At 50.3% G+C, this 19054-nt stretch overlaps 1 protein-coding gene across 2 annotated transcripts in view; it reads right to left on the bottom strand.

Annotated features, from left to right (window-relative positions):
• The window catches only part of ANKRD33B (ankyrin repeat domain 33B), a gene marked incomplete at its 5' end in the record, with an annotated part of 93642 nt that extends 86986 nt beyond the window's left edge, over positions 1-6656 (bottom strand). For both annotated transcript variants that reach the window (XM_082651475.1, XM_082651476.1), the window contains one exon: positions 6303-6656. In XM_082651475.1, the coding sequence (XP_082507601.1) occupies positions 6303-6656 (354 nt within the window). The remainder of the gene's footprint in view (positions 1-6302) is intronic.
• Between the last annotated feature and the right edge of the window lie 12398 nt (positions 6657-19054).

The following is a 19054-nucleotide window of genomic DNA, read 5'->3' as shown; positions in this document are numbered from 1 at the left end:
GGAAGGAAACAGATCCAGAACAAAAGTTGATTCTCTGAAAAGACTAATAAAATATTTTTGACAATATGTCACAAAAGATAAACAGCATAAATTCAAAAATGTAGAAAAACAGGATATAATAATGTTATAGCAGAGATTAAAAAGAGAACTCTGTAAAAACTTCATACTATTAACCTTGAAAACTCAGGGGGAAAAAAATGGAACAGTTTCCTAGAAAAATAGAGGTTACCATAGTGGGTTCAGGAAGAAAGAGAAAATTTGAACAATCCTATAACCATTAGTTACTGACCTAAAGGTCTGATTGGAGGAATTGAACTTACAATTAGCTAAATAACATTTAAAGCTTTTCCTAAACTGTAGCCATATCTACTAGAAGTTGTCATTCAAAATAGCTTTGAATAATAGCTCACATATTATATTGATATGAATGTTAGATGAATAAATGAGGTTCCAAAAGGGTCCCTAAGTTCTCTTATTGTTTTAGATTTTTATAACACCTGCCTTAGTCTCCTTTACAAGCATAGCGTGGAAAAGAAATCAAATGTTCAAAATCACCCAAACCACCTCACAGAATTTCTAGGTAGCCCATTCCTCATGGGCAGCCAGGAGGCAAAGGGGGGAAGCTCAGAAGCCCCTTGGAGAGGCCCACGGGGGGTCAAAAGAAGGATCATGAATAGCTTCCGGGTCATTCTAGAACCCAGCTCCCCTGATACATCTAGCTGTCCTCTTCTCTGAGCCCCACTTTCTTCTACTACAAAATGATGGGGACCACTAGCCTCTAAAATCCATTCCAGCTTCAAAACCCCCTGACAATTGTCCTCCTAGGTTTCTGAAACCTTCATACACACACACACCCCAAAAGCGGCATTAAATCCTATAATCCTTTCCATCGAAATTAAAACCTGCCTTCAGGGGCTGACGCTTGTTGATGCTGAATGATTAGGACATGGGAGGGTCTTGATATCCTCTTCTTGGGCACCTATCTGAAATGTTTTTCAATAAAAATAAATTTTAGGTAAACAGAAATGCTTAGGGTTAGTGAACAGCATTCATTACAAACAAAAGCAAATTCACACTTAGAGGGTAAATCTGGGCTTGGCTTTGTAACTTCCTTCAGCAGAATTGACGCTGAACCTTATTTGCTCTGCTTGCTTCCTGGGAGCCCTGCCATGGAGAACAAACCTGGGCCAGCCTGCTGGAGGACAAGAAATCACATGGAGCAGAGACCAGCCACCCCAGCCAAGACCTTCCCAGTCCTGCCATCTGCAGCCAACCCCAGCTAAAAGCAAATCCAGCTGAGACTGGCTGAGCTGGGCCACCCTTAGCAAAATGTGACTGGTGTATACACCCATGAGGTTTCACGGTTCTTTGTTATGCAGCATTGCTGTGGCCATAGATAACTGATACACTTACACGAAGAACACGTGGGACGATATATGATACTACAGTGATGGATAAGCATCATCACGCATTTGTCCAAACCCACAGAATGTCCAACACTAAAGGTGAACCCTAACGTAAACTGTGGACTTGGGCTAATTAGGATGTGTCAGTGTAGGTTCATCAGTTATAACAAATGTACCACTCTGATGGGGGATGCTGACAATGGGGGCATGGGGCAGAATGTGCCTGGGGGACTGGGTAGGGGGTATATGGGAAATCTCTGTGCCCTCTCCTCAATTTTGCTGTGAACTTAAAACTGCTCTTTAAAAAACTGTGTCCTTTTTTAAAAAAAAAATGAAAAAAACAAACAAATGAGCCTCTCAACTGCTTCTGGGCCCAGAGCGGCCATCTTGGTCAGTGGAGAAAGGAAGAGGCCAACACCTGTCAGCCTGCCCGTCCCAAGCCCAGGCTTTCCAGGCTCACTCCAGCTTCCCTGGTCTGGTCCCCTAGGCTCCCAGTCTAATCTGCTTATTCTCCCTTCTCACCCCCCTTCCCACACTTCAGAATGTGCAGCTAACACACTAACATACTGATACATCCCTAAACAGCAAAGCCAGGCTCCTTCTCTGCTGGATGACCCTCGACAGACGTATGGAGGCCTGAGGCCAGAATTCACTGTCAGTACCAACTAGCCAGTTCTAAGCGCATGCAAGCCCATGAATACTGAGGCCTGGTAAATGCAGAAGGGGGTGTGAGTTCAAACTTGATTCTCATTTTAGGGAAAGGTGATTCCAAAGTTTATAAATCTTACTATGGCATTCAAAAAACCAACAAAAACAGAAACAAAACATTTCTCACGTATATGTCAAGTTAAAGGTCCCAGTCACTGCTACAAATCTATGAAACATTTAAGCCCCCCAGATGCAAAGGGAGACGCCCCCATACTGGGTCTGCAGTGTGGGCCTTCCTGAGCCATAGAGCAAATGGCTGGAGAGGCCTTCGAAAAACTTCAGCAAGAGGCCCTGGAATTTAAACATGCATGAGAAGAATTATATCAAGAAAGGAGTGGGAATTCCCTGGCGGTCCAGTGGTTAGGACTCCACGCTTCCACTGCCAGGGGCCAGGGTTCAATCCCTGGTCGGGAAACTAAAATCCTGCAAGCCGCGGGCCATGGCCAAAAATCAATAAATAAAAATAAATTAAAAATTAAAAAGAAAAGAAAGGAGTACAATATTTTAAATTTAGCATAATTGGGCCTAATTTGGTACAAGAGCAGCTGTCTGACATTCAAACTGCCGTTCTGTAACAGTGAACACAGCACAGACACTTCCTTTGGTTTCAGTACTGTCTGCAGAGCTGTCAGGGCTGTAAGGCTGAACCTTGAGAGAGAAGTGAAGAATTAAGAAGAAGTGTGGTAGCTTCCATTGCCCCAGTGTCAGTGGGAACAAAACACGCATAAATGTACGAGACAGCAGAGCACACTTTGAATACTGCTGAAGAATTGTTTGACAGATATTTACAGGTTGCATATTCAATTACGCCATCCTTTTAGAGCAATAAATATTTTAGAAGACTGTGTTGAGCCACACCCGAAATTCTACAAACCTCAGGAGCCAGGAAAGAACACACCTTAAAACAAACATGATCCTTAGTTACTCCAACCAAATGAAACCTCTCAGCTCAGGAAAACTCTCAACTGACCAGAGATCAACAGCTCAACAAAAACACCCCCCCCCCAAAAAAAACATTTAGAGACATTTTTCTTCTGCGAAGCTGCTGCCGGCAGCACCTGTAATTCTATAGTTAATGCAATTACCTCTCTCCTCCAGCAAAAGCTCTTGGGCTCTCTGTAAGCTTTTTTACTGCTACTAATCATAGACCAGTCCCAAAGGGCTCCTGCCTCAGGGCCTTTGCACATGCTGTGCCCTCTGTCTGGAGTGCTCTTCCCGAGTTATCTTCTCTACATCTTTACTTGAATGTCACATGTCCTCTCAGATGACCACCCTACCTATATACAATTTCAGCCCTTAGTTTCTGAACACCTGGATTGTCCTCCCCAGCTCCCAGTGCCACTGGCTTGGCTAGGCATGGGAGGAAAGGTCTCCCTGAGGAGATGCCCTTCAGACCAGAACCTGAAGGCAGTGAGTGAATGGCCATCTGGGGAGGCACACCACAGCCCCAAGGTCGGACCCTGGCACGCTGAAACCACATTGTGTCCCGATTTCCTGTTTCTTAGCCGGCTGTTCCAGGCCAGCCTCTCATCAGCTAGCCCCGGGAAGCCTCTCGGGCTTTAGCACCCACATCATCCCGCACTGCAACCAACCACACGGCACTTGCCACCACCCCCTTCGTTCCATCTGTCTGGCTAGACTCCCACCACCATCTCCAAAAGGCTCCCCTTGCTGGGCTTCCAGAATTGTCCTCAGCTCCCTGCTTCCAAGACATTTACTCTGCATTATTATAGGGCCCCTCTCACATCCTGCCTTCGGCAATAAGCACTGAGTACTATTACTATCTAAGCACTGGGTACTATTACTCTGAGTTCTTCCTCAACTAAAAGGCAGAGACTGTTTGATTCACCTTGGAGTCTCCTGCAGCGCCAAACGGTGCTTTGTACACAGTAGGTCTGCAATAACCACTCATTTTCCCATTCACTACAGGGTCATGTTTTGGACCTTGAGACACTTTATTCTTTCAAAGTGTTTTAGAATAGACAGAGACTGTTTGATAATAGCATCAAGAAGCCACTGGGAAGAACAGAAGCTCTCGCCTCACGCCTTCAAAGCCAAGAAACCAGGACGCTCTCCTTCTGATCAGAAGATAAAAGAACCAGGGGTCTTGCTGTTGGTGGGCCGAGTGCCATTTCTCCATCCAGATTTGGTGGCGAGCAGAAAGGAGACTCAAAGCAGAAAAACAAAGGGAGGCTCTTTCATCAAGGGCAAAAGCAGAGAGAAAAAGAGCTTTGCCTGGCCGAAGGAAAAAAGGTAAAAAGCTGGAGGATGGCTCTTCCGAGCAAGGAGAAGGTAGGTGAGTGAAAAACAGGACAAGACAGTAAACACGGCCATGTCAGAGCGCCGTGTGTTAGGGCATCTCATGCTCACAACCCCGGGAGGTTGGAGCTGCTGTCAGCCCTACATCACAACGGGTAAACTGAGGCAGAGGGGCGCTCGGAAGATGGAGCCAGCCTCCTCTGACTCTGCACTGAGGGAGGGGCTTTCAAAGTGGCCCAGAAACTCAGTCCATCAGACCCAAGCCCCTTGGGGATGGTTTACGCTGTTCTCAGTGGTCTCCAATGCAGCTGTTTTCCAGCTTTTATTTTTTGGCCCCAAAGGAAAAAACAAAGCCCAGCCCAGTGGAGCCTCAGAGTGGGGGCTGGGTGAGCCAGACCCACCCCTGCCCACTGGAGACCCCAGGCTGCCCGAAACCCGGGAGGGACCTACCCCACCCGTGTTCTTCCTGATGCTTATCGGGCCTCCTTTAAAGCAGCCCTGGGTACCTGCTTCAGCAAAGTGAGGTCTCACATAAGCATCTGTTTGTGAAAAGCCACCTTAGTAAAAGTGAAAGCAGAGCCTGCAGAAACAGCACCCACCGCCTGGCCACCAGAGGGAGGGCTGAGGTGCAGTCATTGCCGGGTGTCCCAGCGCCACCAGGGTGATCTGCCCACGGAGACCCCAGGTTAGCTCCCCCAGCCCTAGGGGCCTCAGGGCCGGCACCATCTGACACATCACACCAAGTGCAGAACCTTCCCCAAGTTCAAATGCTGTGTCAAGTTAGACCATACGTGTAGCAGCAGAAAATGACCCTCCCCGGGGCTCCTGTCTGCCTAAGGGCTCCTGTCTGCCTAAAGCGGGCCCAGACCACAGTCGGGGGCGAACCAGCCGGCCCCCTGAGATAAACCAAAGGCACAGGGTCCCACCAGTTCCCAAGGAAACGCACATCTTTCTTATCAGGCGTGGGCTCCCGAGCAAAAGCACTTTCCCTCCCGATCTGTGCCAGGCTGAGGCTGCGGATCCCCCGGGGACCGAGGAATGTGACAATCAGGTGAGATCTCTGCCACTAGGCACACAGCACAGACCACGGGCACTTGGCCACCGTGGGCACCCTTTGGTTTTTCCCTCCAGCTGCTTTGGTGGGTTGTGTTGTGAGAGCCAGTTCCTCTCAAGCCAACTTTTTCTAAGTGTTTCTCATCGTCTCTGAGTCTCGCCCTGACTGATGCGTACCCCGTGCCTCTCCCCGCCTCCACGCCCGCCTGCCTTACCTGCTGGGCGCGCGCCCCTCCGCGGCCCTCCCCGGGGCCTGGCTCTCCGCGGTGACCGTGCAGACAGCCAAGTCGGACATCACGCTGGCAGGTCACCGCGTGGGTCACCAGGAGCGGCCGGGCGTGGGAGGGGGGAGGGGTACGGGTAAGCAGGGGGTCCCAGAGGAAACTCCGAACCCGGGGGGCAGGAACAAGCCAATCCGCGCTCGGGCGTGGAAGGGAAAGTGCAGGGGCAGCGCGAGGGCCGAGGACTGGGGACAAGTGGGGCTCTGGGCAGAAGGGCTCTCCCCGGCAGGCGAGCAAGGATGACGGTCAGAGGGGACCGAGGGTGAAGGGAACCGGCGAGAGGCTTCCAACCCGGATCCCGGCGCGGGCCCCAGGCAGGAGTAAGAGGACTCCGGGGGCGGGAAACGAGAGGGGGCTGAGGTGAGCACGCCGGGACTAGCGTTGGCCCCCGCGGCGCTGTGACCTCTGGCAGATCAATCGTGCCGCCCCACCCCAGCCCGGGATGGGCAGGCCACCCAAGGCTCCACACGTGCCCCACGCCCAGAGAGCGAGGAAAAGGGTTCACCGCGGGTGCTGAAGAGAGTCAGGATCCGGGTGGCGCGGGCAATAGGAGGTACGCGGAGGGCACCCGAAACCTGCGGGGACGCTCGCTTACCCGGCCGTTGCGGTCGGTCTCCTGCACCTCCTCGGCGCTGGGCCCCCGCCGCACCAGCGCCCTCAGCAGCCCCACATCGTTGGCGCAGGCGGCGCGCAGGAGGGTCGCCGCCTCCGGGACGGCCTCCGGGACGCTCTCCGCGCTCACGGAGCTGTACTCCTCCTCGCCTCCAAAAGGGTAGAAGGAGTCGTCCGAGGCGATGCTGCGGGTGTCGGGCAGACTCGAGAAGTCCTCGTACTCCTCGAAGTCAGCTGGGTCCTCCCCGGCCTGCGCGTCCCGGGGTGGGGACGGCGACTGCGGGGACACGCGGCGCGCCCCGCCGCCCTCCGGCCCGGGCCCGGCCAGCAGCACCATGCTGGCGGCCGGGGCGCGGGCCGGGGACCGGGGAGCTGGCCAGGAGCCGGGGACGCGGGGCGCGCACCGAGGTCACCGCCTCTTGTCTCTGGCGGCCCCAGAAAAGCAATGCTCTGCGCGCCCCAGCTCGGCGGAAACGCGCGCCAGGCGGCTGCGCTCCAGGACTCCAGTCGCTGGAGGCTGAAGAAAGCCCCTAAGGGGTGGGCGGAGCCGCGGGGGCTTTCTGAGCGCGGCCGGCTGGCGCGGGGGGGGGGGGGGGCGGGGGCGGGGCGGCCGCGCAGGAGGAGGTGCGCGCCCCGGGTCCCGAGCCCGCAGGCCTGATCCTGCCAAAAGTTAAGAGCGAAGCAGCGGCTCCTCGGCCCCGCGGGGACAGCGCACCCGACTGCTTTGCCGGGGAGCGGAGAAATGCACGCGCGGGAGAACCAGAAGCAATAACTACAGAACCCGAACGCCCTTGTGGCGGGCGGCCCCGCCTCTCCCCTCCGGCGGCCCCGGGGATGAGGGCGAAGGTAGGGGTCGGAGAACGCCGCGGGCTGAGCCTGCCCTGGCGTCGGGAACGCCCAGATCCCCGAGGCCCGGAGCCGCCCAGGGCGTCAGGCCTCCGGGCTGGGGTGGGGGAAGTTTTTCAGCATCCGAGGTTCGGAGCCCATTTTTGCATCTTCCCAGGAGTCTGGGCTCCGGGGCCAACTTCACTCCCGGCTTCAGACCCGGGCATCCCCGGGGCGCACTGGGCACGGAGGACAAGTGGATGCGTGGGAGGTGGTGTCCACCCCGGTGCCCCTCTGAACTGGGAGCTCCGTGCTGCCACGGGGTTGTCCCAACCCGGGGCGGGGCGTGGGGTGCGGGGGGAGGATTCGCGGAGTCCCCAGGTCACTCAGAACCCGGACCAGCTGTCGCTTTCAGGTTACTCCTAGAAGAGCGTCCCTGGGCAGGTGTCCAGGAGCCTCTGGGGGTAACATTTGGGTGGGAAAGGGCGGCTCCCGGCCAGAAGGGTTCCCTCCTCCTTCACCCCTGGCCAATGTCACCGTGCCCTGGATCTGCGGAGTCGAGACGGATTCACTGCGTGAAGCCGAGACGGGGCGCTGACCTCGCGGCTGGCCGCCAAACCCAGAGAGCAGGCCCGCAGGCGACGGCCGTGGTCCCATCGCCGGACTCTCCCTGGCCGGCGCTTGGCCTCTCCCCGTCGGTCCCGGTGCAGGGGTTGAGGATTAGCTGCGGGGAGCCCCTGACCTCCTGGAAGAGGATGCACCGTGGGCCAAATCCTCGTTGGAAAGTCTTTGCGTGGAGGCGCGGTGTGAGGGCGCGCCGAGCCTGGGTAGGCGGTGTTGCATCTTTGACAGAAAGCATCGCAGATCCAGGGGCGGATGCAGAGACCACAAGGCAAACACCACCTCTTTCTCTCTGTCCCCTCTCCCTCCTTTCCTTGTTTTCTTTCCACCGCTCTTAACAGCGTGCCTGCCAGGTGCCAGCGCGTGAGAGGCCCTCGGGGTGCAAAGGTGAACCAAACCGGGCCGCCGCAGGCACTGGGGACAAACTAGAAGACCCCAGGCCCCGGGCGGGCAAGCTGAGGGCCACAGTGGGGAACGCGGTCAGAAATACCCGGGGTGGGCGGTGGAGGCCAGAGTGAAGTTTGAACTGCCTGCCGAAGGCCGCTTGGTCTTGAGCCCCTGGCGTTACCCTGCGCTGGGCCGCAACTGCGGTGGTGATCGCGCCGGCCTCCAGTGTCCTCGGGACCGGCTAACGTGGCTTCCTGAGGCAGGGAGGGCCGCGGCCGGAGGACAGCAACTTCTCGTGAAGACAGTTGGACGCCTGAGCGAGCCCTGAGCCAGAAGCGAACTTGCGTGCACTGGCCTCCTTCTGTAGTCCGGGGCTTTCTCTCCGAAGCCCAAAATAACCCAGATCGTTGTTTGCTTTTTACCTTTTCCTGTAACTAGCCGTATTTACGTACATTCCCACTTGGAATTTCCCCCTTTCAAAGTTGATGGCTGTTTTGGTGTTTCCAGAGGCCTGTTAAATGAAGTCAGGGGACTTACAAGTTGAAGTGACCAACACCCCCTCACCCCCAAGGTGGGTTGGGTTTGCTGGCCCTCTTTTTCCCCCAGCCAGTGCAGGGTACCGTGTGGTATTAAAGAAAGAACCCCAGTGGCCTGTGACAGGGTCCCGGCGGAGTTGGGGCAGTGGCCTTCCTGGCTGCAGTCCTGGAGTGGAGCACAGGGCACCCTCTTCTGGAGTGGGCAGCCCCTAGGTCCTCATCCCTGGTCACTTAGCAACAAAATTCAAGCTCTATCTTTAGAGTTCACCACTTCCTCCTTTCCTTCCTCAGAAATTTGGGTGCAAATAGCACTAAATGGTTTAGCCTTTAAAGGTAAACTTCTGAAACAGCCTGCTCCAAATAAGGACTCGTCGTTTGTGAGTGATCGGACTCCAAATCTAAACTGATTATTTTCTCTTTCAAAAATGCACCCCTTGGGGCTTCCCTGGTGGCACAGTGGTTGAGAATCCGCCTGCCAATGCAGAGGACCCAGGTTCATCCCTGGTCCGGGAAGACCCCACATGCCGCGGAGCAACTAAGCCCTTGTGCCACAGCTACTGAGCCTGCGCTCTAGAACCTATGAGCCACAACTACGGAGCCCGCATGCCACAACTACTGAAGCCCGCGTGTGCGCCACAACGAGAAGCCACTGCAATGAGAAGCCCGTGCACCTCAACAAAGAGAAGCCCCTGCTCGCCGCAACTAGAGAAAGCCCGTGCGCAGCAACGAAGACACAATGCAGCCAAAAATAAATAAATAAATAAATTTTTTAAAATGCACCCCTTCTACCACAAAGACAAGAGAGTCTCGGTGTTATAAAAGAACATAAAATTAGGCATTTAGATTTTTTTGTAAAGTCAACGTTGCATCTTATATGTACAAAATCTACATAAGAAGGTGAAGGTAGCTTATCAAAACTGCCAACACACTCAGGATAACTCTTTTTTTTAGAATAACTCTTAAATGAGTAACATTGTGCAAAACTGTATTTTATCCAGAACTGTTCAATTTCAATGAACTATTTTAATTTATGATTTTTTAAGTGTTGTATATGTATGGCAATTAAGCAACTTACTGATTTAGTTGAATAATTTGTCTCTGAGCCACTAAAAAAAAGATTCACTACTTTATGGTTCTCAAAGAGGCCACCTAACTGCAGCACCTGTAACACCAGGAAGATCTTTCAAAATTACAAGCGGTGTATTTAAAGCTTGAAAACCAAATGCACCTGTAATGGCCTCCTCCCGCAAATATGTTTAGAAGGCAAAGTGCTGGGGGGGCAGGATGGGGGACCTAACGGTGGAGCAAACTCAAACCCTCCCCACTGCTCACCAAATAACACCCCACCCCTGGATCCAATGGCAGAGTGATTTTAAACACTTCACATTGTCTGGAATTTAGCACACAAATGACTGTTAACGTTCATTATTATTAAATTTAAAGTATCCATTCGACTTATCATATAAACTGCTCTGCAGGAGCTGCTTCTCCAAACGTGTTGCTCTATTTGCCAGAGAAGTAGCTCACGTGAGGTGAATGAGTAATGCTTTTTATTTTTTCTTTCGCAAGGCAGTGTAGCTGGGGATAAAGAGCAGATTGTGATATCAGACAGAACTGTCTTCCAATTCCGTCTCCTCCACTGCTGAGTTGCAGCCATAATAGTTCTAAATTTTGACTATTACTGGGTATACCAGTGTGTATTTGACCAATTTCCTAGTCTTGATATTTAGGACGTTCCCAGCATTTTCTTACCGTATCTGTAAAGAAAAAAAAACGTTGCTTGCCATTCCAGTTCTACAAAAATCAAGTCATAAGCCACTGCAGTCACCCACTGACAGGGAAATTCAGGATGGGGTGGGGGGGGAGAGGAAGCATTCTGTTCTTTGGACACCTGCCCCTAGATAGTTAAAATACACATCTAAAGAAAAATTTCAATGATCCCAGATTCTTGCACCTTCCCATACAGAGAAAAGCAGTAAAATCATTAATTTTAGGAGGCTGTTCTTTGTGATTAGCAGTGATCTTTTGATGTTCGACTCCATTTTTTTTCCAGCAAAAAATTCGTATATATTCAGTCTCCCCCCTTACCTCTTTCAAAGCAGTACCTTGGAGCTATCTGAGAGGCTGTTTCCCAGACTGTAGTCCTCAGTAAGATCCCCGAATAAAACTTCACTTGCAACTTTTATGTTGTGTGTTTTTATTTCAGTCAACACATCCAAATGCATCCTTACTTGGTATTTTCTTGAGAGAACCTCCCACATCAGGTGGCTTGAGCATCTTAAACTTCAATATTTTCTTAACTGCTGTGTTCAAAATGGTAACCCAAAGTCTAGACTACTGGGGAAAAAATTCAAGAAATGTATAAAAACTGTTCTCAAGGAAAGAGACATGAGTCAATGGAGAGCCATACCATGATCTCAGATGGGAAATCTCGAATGAAAAGAAAATTGTTACTGAACAAAGTTCATGTGCCCAGCACAGTGAGGCCAAGTAAACCAAAATGTCAGAGTTTGGAGCAGAGAGAGGTTTATGGCAAAGCCAAGCAAGGAGAACGGGTGGCACGTACTCCAGAAACCTGAACTGCCCGATGGTTTTGGGGGAAAAGTTTGTATAGGCAAAATCTGGGGTGAGGGCTGAAGGGTATGTGACTTTCTCTGATGTAACAGAGCAGTTATCCAGGAATCTTGCACTTAACCTGAAGTTGCCATCCTGCCCCTGGGTGAGGGCCTTGTTCTGCAGAAAAACTCAGAGGTGTTGCTACATATATTCCTTGAGGAGTTCCTAGGACCCTGCTCCAAAGCTGCACTGTTTTTTCTTGACCGCTCCTCCTTTGTTTCTGCATCCCCTCCCTTCCCTAATTAGCAACTGTCCGAACCTGCCCTTTGGGACTCAGGGAAGGTCAAGGAGGCTGAATGAAGCCTATTTCCTACAAACAAGAAACGGGGGGCACAGAAAGGACTTGTGCCTGGGAGCCTCACAGGGTCCTGCTTGGTTTCAGAACCTGCTTGTCTCCTACTGTTCTAGAAACCACCAAATTCCAGTGGAAATTCATGGGCTGGGGGTGGTGTAGACACAACCAAATTAAAGCAGATCTCATGAGATAATACACATCTAATAATTTCCTTTGTTGTTCTATAGCTTCCAGAGCTGGTTTCCATAACAGCAACTAAAAGCACTTTAATTCTGCAAAAATAAATAAATAAAGCATATTTGAATCAACAACAGGGGTGAGGGATAAAAGAGGAGTTTGGGACTGACATATACACACTACTATATATAAAATAGATAACCAACAAGGACCTACTGTATAGCACAGGGAACTCTGCTCAATATTTTGTAATAACCTATGAGGGAAAAGAATCTGAAAAAGAATAGTTATATATGTATGTATAACTGAATCACTTTGCTGTACACCTGAAACTAACACAATACTGTAAATCAACTGTACTTCAATTTAAAAAAATAAAAATAAACAAAACAACAAAAAACGCCAAATGGGGGAAAAAATTAACTGTAGGAAAAACATTCATTGTGCCACCTGTTACAAGTGGTTGATGGCTGGAATATAGGGAGATTGCCTGCAAATCAAGAAGAAAGCACTGGGCATATCTATCTATTTTGTTAACCCTGGTGAGTGGCAATGTAGCTTGCCAAAATGAAAAGGCCTGTTTCTTGCTTTGGGTGGTGATGCTGAAAGCTGGGCCTCTGTGCACCGGTGCCGAATCAGATCTCCGAGACAGAATTTTGGGTGAAGTAGAAAAGAATAGCTTTGTCAGGCAAAGGAGGATACAGCGGGCTCCTGCCCCCAAAAAACTATGTGTCCCAACCCAGAAGGATTTGTTGAGGAGTTTTACAGCAAAGGTTCAAGGCTGGGGTTGCTGATAAGATTAAGGTGTGTGCAGGGCCTGCACTCCTCTAATTACCTGGTCTCAGGTAATCTTCTTGATGAGCTTCTCTGGTTCTTTTCATGTAGCCTCAGTTGGTTTCTTGGCTTCTCTTCCCTTGATTAGCACCTGTTGAGTCTGCCCTTTGGAACTCACGGAAGGTCACGGAGGTTGGGGTCCGTTCCCTATAAATGAGAAAATGGGGGATAGAAAGAATTCCGTACGCAGGAACCCCACAGGGTCCTGCTCGGTTTCAGTGGCTGTGGACGAGGGCACCCCAGGCAGGCTTGGGGTCTGGACTGAGTGACGGCTGCAGTTAAAAGCAAAGAAAACTAGCCCAGTGCCTGGGGTTGGTGTCAAGGAAGAAAATGGGGGCTTGGGGAGACCCTGCGCTTGAAGGCTGAGACACTCTACTTTCTTGCTCTCACCTTCCTCTCATAAATCATCTTCAAGGATGGACTTCAGAGAAGCTCATCACTTCCTGAAGTTGGCAGCAGGCTCCTCCAGCTCTCCCCCTGCCCACGTGAGAAGTAGAAGTGCATGGGGGATGGGACTTTTCTTAGTCACTCTTTTTTCAAAAAACAATTTAAGCAAACCAAACATTTTTGGTTGGGAATTTTTGCAAATTTCCTTGAGTTTTTTGTAGTAAATTAAAAGTGTCCTGAAGTCCATCTACAGAATGGCTGGGCCAGATTACCCTTCTGACCTACTTAAAAATACAAGAAAAAGTCTCCTGTGTATTTCTGGGTCTCCCTGTTAAAGAGATTAGCAGGTCTTTGGTGCTAACTCGATTCAGTGGACAGCTGCGAGATCCCTGCCATTGTAATCTGGATTGGCGTAAACATTTAAGAACTTCATTTTCTTTTAGGAAGGATTTCTGCTTTTGTGATTAAATATTTGGAAGAAGTATATGCATGTGTGCATCTAACTGGCAGTTCTTCTGCCTTTTTCCTGTTCTTGATGGGAGTTAACGATAAAAGGGTATCAGTAGGGAAGCCATGTTTACTCCAAGGACAAAAGGCCTTGGATCCTCATCTGAATAAAAGTGGTTGGATTTTTAAGGCCAATTTAGGAAGTCATATGTGATGTGAAAAGCTATTAAAGGACCTACTGAACAGAAGGCTTCTCCACGACCCACCCTGGCCTCCCACCCTGGTACAGGGCAAACACTCTTTTCCCCATCACCGCCCCTTTGTTATGCACCTATAATAGTTCCTATTACCCTGTTTCCCAAAATTTTTTGCAAAACTATTTTCCTTCTCATAAACTGAGAATTCACCAAATTCAAGGACCAGGTCTTATTGGTTTTTGGGTTTTTTTTTTTTAATTGAGGTATAGTTGATTTGCAGTGTTGTGTTAATTTCTACTGTACTACAAAGTGATTCGGTTATACATATATATATATACATATATATATATATTATTTTTCATTTTCTTTTCCATTATGGTTTATCACAGGATATTGAATATAGCTCCCTGTGCTCTACAGCAGGACCTTGTCGTTTATTATTAATTTACTTAATCTCCAGCATCTAAGAGGGTGTCTCAGCATCTTGATTCATGCTCAGTAGATCTCTATTAAATGAAAGAGAAGATACGGCATCCTAAACCAGGGCCCAGCTGTCTGTCAGGTCCTTCTGAGTTTAGACAAGATCAAGCACAGATCAGGAAACTGAATTTTCTTTAGCCACTTGCATGTCTAAGTCTTTGGATCTTCAGGAATTAAAAACAAACAAAAGAAAAAAAAAACATTATCAAAGGTAGGAAGACATAGGACCCTGGGGATGTCTGCATTCTGTACCGGCTTCTGACCAGCAGCGGTTCTCTATAAAGCCGGATTAATATCTTGCCATGTGTAACCACCAATCAGACTGCTGGGGGCACACGCTAAGGAGACTCGGGTCTCACCCAGTGCTGGTGGTCCTGCTTCTAGAGGGGCATCTTGTGAAACAGGACGGATGGGGCGACACGCACGGCTCTGAGCCTGGACCCACGTGTCCTTAGGGCAGGGCTTTCAGGCCCCATCGCTCTCCCTAACTGAGCCTAAATTCAGTAATCAAAGCAAAGACTAAATCAGAATTTTAAATGACTATGATGAATCATTCAGGTTGGCTTCCACCTATTCTTGGCCTAATTCTCCTGGCTGCATTTCACGCCAAAATGTTCTCAGGGGGTCAAAGCTAAGGGCAGAGAGAATTTGGGCTGAACGTGCCGTGCATGATGAGAGGATCACTGGGCAAATATTTTAAAAATGAAGTAAAAATTAATTCCCTGCCATATTAGTTTACTAGTACGGTTGTAACAAAACATCACAAAGTGAGTGGCTTAAACACTCGGAATGTGTTCCCTCACAGTTCAGGAGGCTGGAGGCCTGAGATCAAGGTGTCGGCAGGGTTAGTTTATTCTGAGGCTGCGAGGATCTGGTCCATGCTCTTTCCCCTGTCTTCTGTTGATTTGCTGGATATCTTTGGCTTTCTTCGGCTTGTAGAAGCATCACCCCATGTCTACCTCCATCTGTGTGTGTCTCTGTGTCCAAATCTCCCCTTTTTTTTAGGACACCAGTCATATTGGATTAGGGCCCATCCTAATGACCTCATCTTAACTAATTACATCTGCCACAACAATATTTTTAAGTAAGGTCACATTCTGAGGTTCTGGGGGATTAGGACTTCAACATATGAATTTTAGGGGTACACATTTCAATCCATAACCCCTGCCCTTGGAGGGCTTCCATTCTATTGGGAATACAAATACATGAAATGCACTGCATGTGAAATAGTATTACCTGCCAAGAAACAAAGATAAAGTAGGGACAGAGAATGGGAAGGATCCTGGGGTTAGAGTTTTAGTGGAGGAGGCTAGAGAAGGTCCCGCTGAGGAAGGGGCTTTGGAACTAAGACTTAAAGGAAGTGGGGGAGTGAGCCATGCAGGTAGTGGGGTCCCCATGCATCCCTGTCTCCTGTCTGCATGTCCCTCCCCTCGGGGAGGGTCCTGTGATCCCTGTCCTACCTGCTCCAGCAGCTTGAGCCTCGTCCTCTCCCCGCCCCAATCCCGGCTCCAGCAATTTGGACTCCCCAGGGTGCTGGACCCGCCACCCTATCCTTCCTTCAGTCCCCACGGTGGCCTCAGATCTTCCCCGACTTCCCCCAAGCCTAAGCCACGACCCTCCTCCAAAGCTCTCACCTCCTGCTCTACAGAGAAAGGGGAGCAATCTCTTCCAGACGGAGCGCCCCAGACCCCCCTCTCCCAGCTGAGATTTATCTGCGTCCCTGACCTTTGTCACTTCTCAGTTTCCGGTGGAAAAGACCTCTCCCCTACAGCTAAACCTGGAGCCTTCCTCCCTGGGGATTCTGGATACTACCACCAACCAACCCCCGACGGTCCTCATGTCATCCTGTGGCAACTGTCCTCTGCAATCCACAACCCCGCTCAGCTCTGCATCTTAAACCAGACTCTGCTGCTTCCCCCAACCCTTTTCCACCCACCTCAGTCCCACCTGCCTCACCGTCCCAGCCAAACCTTCCTCAAGAAAGATCTCCTTCAACAAGCTCCACTTTCCATCTTTTATTTACTCATTAAAAAATATATATATATAATGTTTCTTTGCAAATTGCAAAAGTAGTATGTGCTTTTTGGAAACACTCTGCGCCTCCACCCCCAAGACTCTGAGTGTATAAAGTAAAGATGTCTCCCGTCTCTGTTCTCCCTGTTACTATTTGAATCACTGTCATGTGCTTCTGCCCCTCCTCTCCTTTCCCAAGGGTCCTGCAGGGGCTTCTTTTCTTTTAAATTCAATGGACATTGCCAGCCTCACCCAAATCTGACATCAGCACGAGCCCCATACTCTGCCTGAACAGTGACCATCTACAGCAGACACAGACGCCGTCGCTTGGACTCACGCTGGCTGCTCGCACGGTAGTCGCCCAGCTCTCCAGTCCAAAGCTGGGAAGTGAGAAGCCTCCCTCGCACCATATTCCAAAACCCCTGTCCTTCCTGAGGCTCCAGGAATGGGAAGGAGGTGGGAGTTTTGCCCATGTGGGACTGCAGAGGGCAAGGCTCAAGGGGTGTGAACCAGATTGTGAATCTCAAGAACAGAGACCTGTCCAGCTGTATCCTAAAGCAGCACGTGGCCCAGACGATGCTCAGGAAACGTTCCTGATTGAGTAAATAAAAGAGATGGCTGAGCAATCCCAGCTTTCTTGAGATCCTAAACCTAAAGCAACTCACTCACCCTGCCCAACCTGGAGTATCCTACCCGACCCGGAAGACATTAGCTCGTCAATTCCAAAGACAAACAACCCCCGGTACAAAGATTGTGGGATCTACACCCACCTCTTACCACATTAACTGTGGTGAACCCACAGTTATGACTTTTTTTGGACACATTTTTACAGTTGACTACGACTGCCTCTGGTCCCATGGTATAGATTGTCTCGAGAATTCACCAGAACATTTTGGCATTTTATTCTTGGACCAGAAATATCCCCAGTTTACGACAATAAAAATCCCCCAATTCTGTTCTTCCCTCTCCTAATCTGCAGTTATTCAGTCACCTGGTTTCTGGAGGAAGCAGATGCACAACCAGCATCTCAATTTGCACATTGTACCACAGATTCCTCCACAGAATCCTCCCTGCTGGTGACTCACGCCCACATTCCCCGCAGCAGCAGTTGGCTTCTGAGTCCCCCTTACCAGACTGCAAGGCTGCTCTAGGGATCAGCTCCCCTTTGAGACCTGGTCTCTGGTTTCTGGTTTCTTCTCTGTTAGCACAGACCTCTCTCTTCCCCTCCCACCCCTCACAAACATTCTCCTCGACAGAATTTCTTGAGTAAGCATTGATGGAATGGGTGGAACAGAACACGTCTCAGCACGGTCCTGCTCTGCAGGCTTGCACTTGCTCCCGACGATGAGATGCCTGTACCTGCCCGTGTGCTCACGACATAGGCAGCCAGGGTCCCCCGACAGCTACCAACCGCTGGGGCTGTCGATGACTCACACTGGAAGGGCTGAACAATGTCACAAAGAGAGAAGGACTTAATAAAGGTCTCAAATTTATTATTTTTTTGGCAGGGGGAGGTACCAAATTACTTTATTGGAAGGAATGGTATAAGAAAGGAACTTAAGCAGATGTTTTGGTGCAACTTCTAGAAAAGGTCAAGGTAACCCCAACATGCATGCACTTCCTTGGTGCCCAGGACGTCACCCCCGTGGCTCTGGAAGCCAGCCCGAGGCTTAGCTCTTGTCGTCACTGTCTCCCAGGGTGCGCTTGTCAAAGTGACAGTCTGCCGGCCAGAGTTGGGCCCCCATCTTGCACGAGTTTGTTATGTGGTCGCCCAGGTCTTTGATGGATTTCACCCGCTCATTCAGGTCATGCGTCTCAATGAAGTCACCCAAATGGGGGTCATTTTGTCAGCGGCCAGTTTGTGCGGTTCTGGTGATAACAGATCCATGCTCTTTTCCATGTAAAATGCACACTCCGGCAGATTCAGCCTGTTCTCCCAGGTGTCACGGCCCGGTTTCTTGATCTCCTCAAGGAAGATTCGGCCACCTCGTTGGTTCTGCAACTTCATCGGTTTCTCACTCTCCTCACGAGATCAGTGAAGAAAAGACTTTGCAAAGTTCTTCAAAGCAACATCACCGGGTCAAGGTCGTCAAGGCACGGGGAGGTCGAGGCACAGAGCTCCAGGTTGATCTGGAGGTAGATGGCTGCCCGGAGTCCTGCTGGCTTTGCCGGGGGGATGCAGGTATCCTGGCGGTGGCAGCGGGGCCTGGGGGGTCTGAGGGCCCGGGGAGCAGGGGCCCGCTGGGGTTGGGGAGGAGGGCCAGGTGCTCCAAGCACTACTGAAGAAGGACACCATGGCAAATCTCTCTCAGACTGTCTTGGATTCCAATAGTGGAGCCCAGTGGATACTTGTCTCGAGGGGAGTAGCCTGACCAGAGTCTTTGTGACCCCAACCAGAGGCAGGGTAGACAGACAGAGGCTGCCTTGCCAGTTGATTGAACGTGCAGGCATTAGACCCAGAATAATGTAAAGAAGTCAATACTTCATCTCACTTCAACCTCAGTGGAGCCTTACCGTGAGTGTGTCTGGGTGCTGGGTGCGCTAAAGGGAACCTGGCTCCTTTGTGTCTTGTAGGCTGACAGGCTCCGGTTGTCCCCACACTCCCTGCCCCAAACCCTCCAGTCTCAACCAGAAGAGCTTTGACGCTGAACTGGCAGGAACACACGCACCGTAGAGGACAGAGATCACAGCAGTTTTGACTTAATGCTTCTCTTGCTCTCTATTGTGGATGATTTTTCACTGCTCATCATGTCAATCTCCACTCTCTCTTTGAGTCCCAGTTCTTGGACCCAGATTGCCCTTCGCTAGATTGTCAGAGGAATGAAACCAAATTGCTCTCCATCTGGAGAATCTCAGGTATTCTAGCCTTTGAAGATGTCTGAACTATATCAGTCTATTTTTTAATTTATTTTTATTTTTA

The sequence above is a fragment of the Grampus griseus genome, assembly GCF_964374135.1.
Source record: "Grampus griseus genome assembly, chromosome: 3".
NCBI classification, from domain to species: domain Eukaryota; kingdom Metazoa; phylum Chordata; class Mammalia; order Artiodactyla; family Delphinidae; genus Grampus; species Grampus griseus.
Note: the sequence above shows the minus strand (reverse complement) of the source record. Positions and strands in the feature narration are given on the sequence as shown.